A 7,442-nucleotide genomic window follows, 5' to 3' on the forward strand; every position below is an offset into this window, starting at 1 on the left:
GGAGAGGGGCAGAGTCCCTTTAGGACCTTGACAAGCACGGCGGACTAGTAACCTTATAATTTAACCCTCCAGTTAGCCTTGGGGAACTCGGTGTCGCACTTTTGCCTGGACTCTAATAAAGTGGGCTGAGTTGTGTGCAATTAAGGATTTCTGTATGCAAATCTGCATCTGTAGTTTTGTCTCCTCCATCCCACCTCCATAATTAGATTTACAGTGTCTTTTGTCACATTGTCAGCGCCCTCAGAAGCGCTGTCTAGATTTCGCCGATTTCTGGTTAAAGTGGCTGAGGTGATCCCAGCATGAATTAAACGTAGGAGAATCGAGATTCTCCTGATAGTTTAAGGAAAAGAAAAATTCACACAGGCAAACGGGCAACCATTTGAATGTTTTCTGACGACGTGGTGCTTTAGGATCTGAAAAATGCGACTTGTTTTGAATTTCCTCATTTCATTTGGAACGTTCAGACGCTGACTACATAGATTTCCCTTCGGAGCAAGGAAGAGCAGCGCAAGGGCAGTCTCGGAGGCCGCAGCTGAGGCTTCTTCACCCCCAGTGCTGGAGTTCTCTCAAGTGGAAGCCCGGGACGATGAAAGTGAGCTGCTGCTTACACACAACAGCCGCCAAGGCGCAAAATAAACTACAGAACTACAACCGTTTACCTTTCCAAACACACGGACACGGACCAGTAAGGTTACGCCTCAGCACTAACACCGCAGGGGCACGCAGGAAAGATTTAATTACCATGGCCACGCAAGAAGCCTGCGGGATAGCGTTCTTCTTATCCAACGTAAGCACGCAGGTTCCCTAGCTCGGTAATCGGCTAGCCATTCCCGATAGCGTTCGGCGTTCGCCTGTCGGACCTTGCGCCTGCGTACTACGGCTCCTTCTTGTCGCCTCGGCCCGGATCGGGAAGTGTCAAGCGGGCCCCAGGTTCCCCCGCCTTCGCCGCTATCACCGCTGAACCCGGACCCCGTACCCAGGTCCAGGGCCAGCCGCCATGACGAACGGTGAGAACCGATGCTCTGAGCGAAGGGTGGGAGTGAAGAACGAAGAGAAAACGTGGCGGGCGGGGCCGGGACTGACGTGGCCGTTCTCCCCGCCCCCTCCCAGCCCGGCCCCGCTTGGCCCCTCGACGCCTCTAAACTTCTGTACCCCTATACTCCTCCATGGGTTCCCCCTTCCCATATTCATCCAGAAACCCCAGTGCCGCTCATTCACACACCTCGAGTTATCTATCCCTATCCTTTGCTTTCCCTTTTCTTTTTCTTAGTTCTTTTTGGCCCTTGGAGAGGTCAGTCCCAGCGGAACCACTGCTGTTTAGACCCAGGAAACGGAGAGGCTCCTCCTCCCAGCCCCCTACGTTCCTATACTTTCGGACCGTAGTTTTGTTGAGAGGGCCAAGAAATCACATAAACATCAAGTCCCACACTTTTGGGGGTGCTAGTGAATGTAGACTGCCCAAAAAGTTCTTGTTATGGAAAAATGCCGGAAAGATTTTTGATTTTAAAGTCCTGGGGGGTGATCCCACATGGAAACCCTGACTAGTGTTCCAAGGAGTGGATTTAGACATTGCTTCTTCTAAATGATGAGGCAGTTGCCACCCTGTTTATCTGACCTATTTTTCCAGGCCTCTTCAAACACTTTATAGCTATGAATTCTGAATTCCAGAGGAGGACAGGAAGGAGGGCCTTCTGGATCTTTAGAGTCAACCTCATAGGAAAGGAGAAAGCCTTGTCGGCATTAGGATGATTGGAGGGGCTCCGGAAACCATTTCTCAAAAGTACTTTGTCCATAGACCTGGCACTGAATACTCGAATTTCACCTCCTTGTGAATTTTGGCATTGTCTGCAAAAATGTATGAGAGAAAAAGAGTAGCACGTAAAGGCATAGTTCCTCAGAATACCTTAGTGTATGTATTAATTTGCTGGACCCTTTCTTAGTGACATCTAGCTTTGAGACAGTTTTACTGGAGGAAAAGAGGTAGATAGTGTGGTCTAGAACTGGCAGACACTGGTTATGTATAATATTCATTTAGAGCATCCTTGGAAGTCAGAGGTCTCAGGATACTAGGCACAGTAAGAAAAGGGACATTAACCAGAGGAAGACAGAATCTGAACCAGGAAGTGAGAGAGCAGTTTGACACAGTAATTGCTGAATAAATTTTAGTCATTTCCCCCCACTTTGTGGTCCAATATCTTCTCGTTTTTTGCAATTAAGTGATTCATTGTGCTTACCTGTACATGAAATAAGCTTGGTTTACATATTTAAGAAACAGCTAAGAATTTAAAGCTTTCTACTATGTTGAAGCCTTAGATACTTTTTCTTTATTTTAGAAAAATCTGTTATTACTCTGGCAGGAATTTGGAGAGTATCATGCATAAAGTGTAAGATAAGTATAGGAAAATTGTAGTCATGTGGATTCTTACTCTTGGAATTTCCACTTAGCTTTACTTTTTGCCTTAACATATTCTTCACTAACAGATGTAGATCTGACAGATTTGGCTCTTTATCTAGCTCTCCTTTATCATATGAGTGATTTATAACAAGAACATGTTAAATTCTCTGAGCTGAGTCTCTAAGGATTCATATGTCTCAATCTATTGCCAACACTAGTCATTCCTGGAATGCTAATTTCTCCCCAGGATTTCTACTTCTTGAAAGGTGAGGGGAGGGAGCAGTGACATTTTAGTAAAGGGGATGTTAAAAAAAATTTTTTTTCTGAGTTGGGGTCTCACTCTGTTGCCCAGGCTAAAGTGCAGTGGCATGATCATAGTTCACTGCAGCCTCGAACTCCTGGGGTCAGTCGATCCTCCTTCCTCTTAGAGCAATTTTTGGCAACAGTAAAATAATCTTGTTAGTCCCAGGATCTTGGCTTCCTCTTGTGAAGTGTTGGTTACTGCCTGCTGAGGTTATTTTGTTATTATGTCACACACTATCTTCCTTAGAGTTCTCAGGCAGGATCACAGGTCCCAAGCTAGATCAGTACCTAAGGTTTTCTTTTCTTCTTCATTTAACAGTGTACTCCTTGGATGGGATTCTGGTGTTTGGTTTGCTCTTTGTTTGCACCTGTGCCTACTTCAAGAAAGTTCCTCGTCTCAAAACCTGGCTGCTATCAGAGAAGAAGGGCGTTTGGGGTGTCTTTTACAAAGGTGAGGCCATGTCTGGACAGGGAAAGGAGACTGCCATCTCTGGACATTGTGTAGCTACAAAGTAGGGGGTACAGTGAGCTAGGATTGTATTGGGTTTCATTTTTAGAAAAAAAAAAAATCCCTCAGATTGGGTCTGAGAGTCTGTAAAATTAATATTTCTCCAAAGTTGAGGGAAGAGGTAAATGTTAAAATTTGCCAGGTGTGGTGGCTCATGCCTATAATCCCAGCACTTTGGGGGGCCAAGGCAGGAGGATTGCTTGAATCCAGGAGTTGTACATCAGTCTGGGCAACATAGTGAGACCCCATTTCTATAAAATACACAAAAATTAGCCAGGTATGGTGGCACGTGCCTGTAGTCCCAGCTACTCAGGAGGCTGAGGTGGGAGGACTGCTTGAGCCTAAGAGGTTGAGGCTGCAATGAGCCATGGTGGAGCCACTGTGCTCCAGCCTGGGAAACAGGGTGAGACTCTGTCTCAAAAAAAAAAAAAAAAAAAAAATTGTTATTTAAAAACGTAATTGTCTATTTTAGCATCCAGATGATTTTTGTATTCTCCATGGAGTAAAAGTATACACATGAAACCATTTTAGGCTGGGGTGGAATTCCTCCCTTCAGTGGGAAAAAGATTTTCCTATTGAAAAATTTTTTGATTTTCTGTAAAGGGTACATTGGAGTTTCTTTTAAGGCTTGATTCAATTAACTCAGATGCCTTTTTTGACTTTTCATTTGAGGCATATTCATTTGGAATCCTACCTACCTAAATATTTTTTTTGGAAAAGGACAAAATGTAAACAAACAGTATATTCACCTAGACCCTAAAGCAAAAGGATAGCATTTAAAAACATCCCAGAGGCCAGGCACGTTGGGTCATGCCTGTAATCCCAGCACTTTGGGAGGCTGAGGCGGGTAGATCACGAGGTCAGGAGTTCAAGACCAACCTGGCCAAGATGGTGAAACCACATCTTTACCAAAAATACAAAAATTAGCTGGGTGTGGTCGCAGCTGCCTGTAATCCCAGCTACTTGGGGGGCTGAGGCCAGGAGAATCGCTTGAACCCAGGTGGCAGAGGTTGCAGTGAGCTGAGATCACATTACTGCACTCCAGCCTGGACAACAGAGTGAGACTCTGTCTCAAAAAAAAGAAAAAGAAAATTAGCCAGGTGTGGTGGTGGGCATCTATAATCCCAGCTACTTGGGAGGCTGAGGGAGGAGAATTGCTTGAACCCAGGCAGCAGAGGTTGCAGTGAGCTGAGATCATGCCACTGCACTCCAGCCTTGGCAACAGAGTGAGACTCTGTCTCAAAAAAAAAATTAGCCCGGTGTGGTGTTGGGTGCCTGTAATCCCAGCTACTCAGGAGGCTGACACAAAATCCCTTGAACCCAGGAGGTGGAGGTTGCAGTGAGCCTAGATTGCACCATTGTATTCCAACCAGGGCGACAGAGCGAAACGTCTCAAAAAATAAAAACATCCCAGGTCCTTGAGAGCCTTGATATGTCTGTCTGTGACTAGAGACTTCAAAATACCACCTCGAAAGTAAGGACTTCAGTGAAGGCAGGTGTGATTTAATCTCTCTTTATTTTTTGCCTGCTAGCTGCTGTGATTGGAACCAGGCTGCATGCTGCTGTGGCAATTGCTTGTGTTGTAATGGCCTTTTACGTCCTGTTTATAAAATGAATTCCAAAGTATCCAAGTCATCAACTGCCAACCAAGGGGACGGGGATGAAGAACCTGTTGGAGGCCTGGACCCAGTGTAGGAGAGTTCAGTTGAAGTCATCAGTCCCCAGGATGACAGCACATCGTCTGCCCCTGCTACATGTGGGGAAAACTCCTCATGGTCACGAATGTTATTTATGCTTCAGGGGACTACAGAAAGCCAACTTCCTTTGATCTGTGTGTAAATCGGTCCTTGGCAGAGTGCATATAATGTTCAGAAAATTTACACCCCTCAGTGATAAGATTACATACCTCCTTCGTAAAAACCTGTCACCCTGTTTTGTTCTTCAGCTCCTCATCAGGATCTTTTCAAACTGAGGCTCATTAGGGAAGGAACTAGGCTGTGTTCAGATCTTTTTTGAAGAGAGAGAATTTTCAAGACTTCTTTTCACTGTTTGATTTGGATCTGGCAAACTGGGGAGGGGATGCTGGGTGGGAAACAGTTATGCAATGCCAAGAAATTCTTTGGCTTTAGAGATTTGTCTTTCATGTACCCATCTGGGAACATAAAAGAGGCATGGTGCTCATTGCAAAAAGGGAACAGATGAAGTAGCTGTGTTATGTGCTCGTAGCTTGAGAGTTTTGCCAAGAGAATCTGGGCCTACATAAAATGTGGGAATTATCTGTATGATGAGACCAGAAAGCAGTGGCTTAGACAAGAAAAACTTTTTCTGTTCACCAGTATCCTCAAATGGAGACTTCAGTTGATCAAATGGTATATGAAAAATGAATCAACTGTTGCTATTTCATAAAGCCTTTTATATTTTCTAAATTACTTAGTGCTAAATACTGTTATTCAGTTTTAAATGCCATGACTGGGGGAAAAGAAACTATTGAAGAAATAATTGTTTAATATATTTGCAGTTGGGGTAGAAGAAAGAAATCTAGTATATTGATTCATATACTAGTAAATTCATCTAGTATGAGAACTTGTGATGTTAGATGGTAGTTTTGTCATCTTACAAAAGGCAACAGACTTATTTTGTGTTTAAGTCTGAGTTGTGGCAATTTTTAGTTGATTACTTATTTTTCTTATCCAACTCTTAATTTTCTTCATATTGCATTGCTCTTTAGTTGTCTCTGGAAATTCTATTTACTTTAAGGACATGAGAAATTCAAATAAGAGAAGTTGCTGATATTCATCAGTGTATTTGGACAGTTCATAGGATCCACAAATAAAGTGAGGGTGTTTCCTCAAGTAAAAGAAAACAGAGCTTTGCAATTGATATCGAAGGACTTTGCCCTGGAGTTAGTAACTCCTGAGCAGACCATTTTAGATGGCTCAGCATTTGACTGGAAGACTACTCCACTCCCTCCTTATATCCGCAGAAGGATCAGCTATTGGATGTCTAGAACTTCTCTATTTAAAAAATAATAGGTCTAAGGTTAAATTATTATAAGCATAGACATGGGTCTTCCAGTTGAATTGTCTATTACCATAAAACTTTATGGTGGACAAGTTAGCTGTGGTTGATTCCTGTGTGGCAGCAAATTGTCTTCTGTCTGCTTACTCCAAAAGAATAAAAGCTGCTAGGAAGTTTAGATTTTGAAATATGCAGTTTAATGCTTTGAGGGTTTCTAGAAATACCAAGTAAACACTACATGTCTAATCATCTCAGAGTTGTGGCCGTTATCTCTCCAGGAATTGGTCCACAGGGTAAATTTCAACAACTCATGTGTTTCCATTGTCATTTCTGAGGATCTTTGGCATGAGAGAAAGGAAATCTATTGGAACAGGAAAGAGAGTTACACCTTGTGGGTGTGAGTTTGGGACCTGTTGGACAAAGGGAAAGTCACTCCCTGGAAACAGGTTCAGCATGTTTTGCACTTGTTATTTTGTAGCTTTAATGATTTTGTTTTCTAATAGGGCTAATGTCTCTAAGCTTGGTGTTTAGAGCTGCTTCATATTTTAAACTAGTTCCATTCCACAGTTCTAGTTCAAACCAGTTTTTATAGCCTCCTGGGTGGGTCATCTTGACCTAAACTCTTGTGTTGTTACATTTTGAGATGTTTTCATTACCAGAATGTACCAAAAAGTGTACAAGGTGAAGGTAATTTACAGCAAAAAAACAAATACACAGCTTGTTTCATTTCTTGACTTTCCCTGAGCAGATAAGCAGAAACTTGTTTAACTCATTACTTTGGTTGATGTGTCTTATATATTTTTGACTAAAAGTTATAGGAAGTTATTCCTCTGGGGGAATCTTTTACAGGTGGAAAAATGGGGATAGCAGTATTGTCTCAGATTCAAACTGGCATCACTATAAACCCTGTATGCCAGGGTGGAATGAAGTCAGCTCCTTTTTATAGTTGAAATACAATTTTGTATTCACCATTGTCTGCACAAATCTTTGAAAATAAACTTTTTTCCCCCTACAATCCTTGTCTATTTTATTTGTCACATGTTGAATTTATTTATTTATTTATTTATTTATTTATTTGAGATGGAGTTTCACTCATGTTACCCAGTCTGGAGTGCAATGGCGCGATCTCGGCTCACCGCAACCTCCGCCTCCTGGGTTCAGGCAATTCTCCTGCCTCAGCCTCCTGAGTAGCTGGGATTACAGGCACGCACGACCATG

The 7,442-nt window shown here is 42.9% G+C and overlaps 1 protein-coding gene across 2 annotated transcripts; it reads left to right on the plus strand.

Moving 5' to 3' along the window:
- The first annotated feature begins 777 nt into the window (after positions 1 to 777).
- Positions 778 to 7,239, plus strand: TMEM167B (transmembrane protein 167B). 2 transcript variants are annotated; one of them, XM_017499227.2, is made up of 3 exons: positions 778 to 1,007; positions 3,018 to 3,210; positions 4,739 to 5,397. In XM_017499227.2, the coding sequence occupies exons 1-3, from the start codon at positions 998 to 1,000 to the stop codon at positions 4,899 to 4,901; spliced, it is 366 nt and encodes a 121-aa protein (XP_017354716.1). In that variant the 5' UTR covers positions 778 to 997; the 3' UTR covers positions 4,902 to 5,397. The 2 variants fall into 2 exon arrangements, with proteins under 2 accessions (XP_017354716.1, XP_017354715.1); XM_017499226.2 differs by having other exon boundaries at positions 849 to 1,007; positions 3,018 to 3,149; positions 4,739 to 7,239.
- The last annotated feature ends 203 nt before the right edge of the window (positions 7,240 to 7,442 follow it).

The sequence above is a fragment of the Cebus imitator genome, unplaced genomic scaffold (assembly GCF_001604975.1).
Source record: "Cebus imitator isolate Cc_AM_T3 unplaced genomic scaffold, Cebus_imitator-1.0 Scaffold256, whole genome shotgun sequence".
Classification (NCBI taxonomy): domain Eukaryota; kingdom Metazoa; phylum Chordata; class Mammalia; order Primates; family Cebidae; genus Cebus; species Cebus imitator.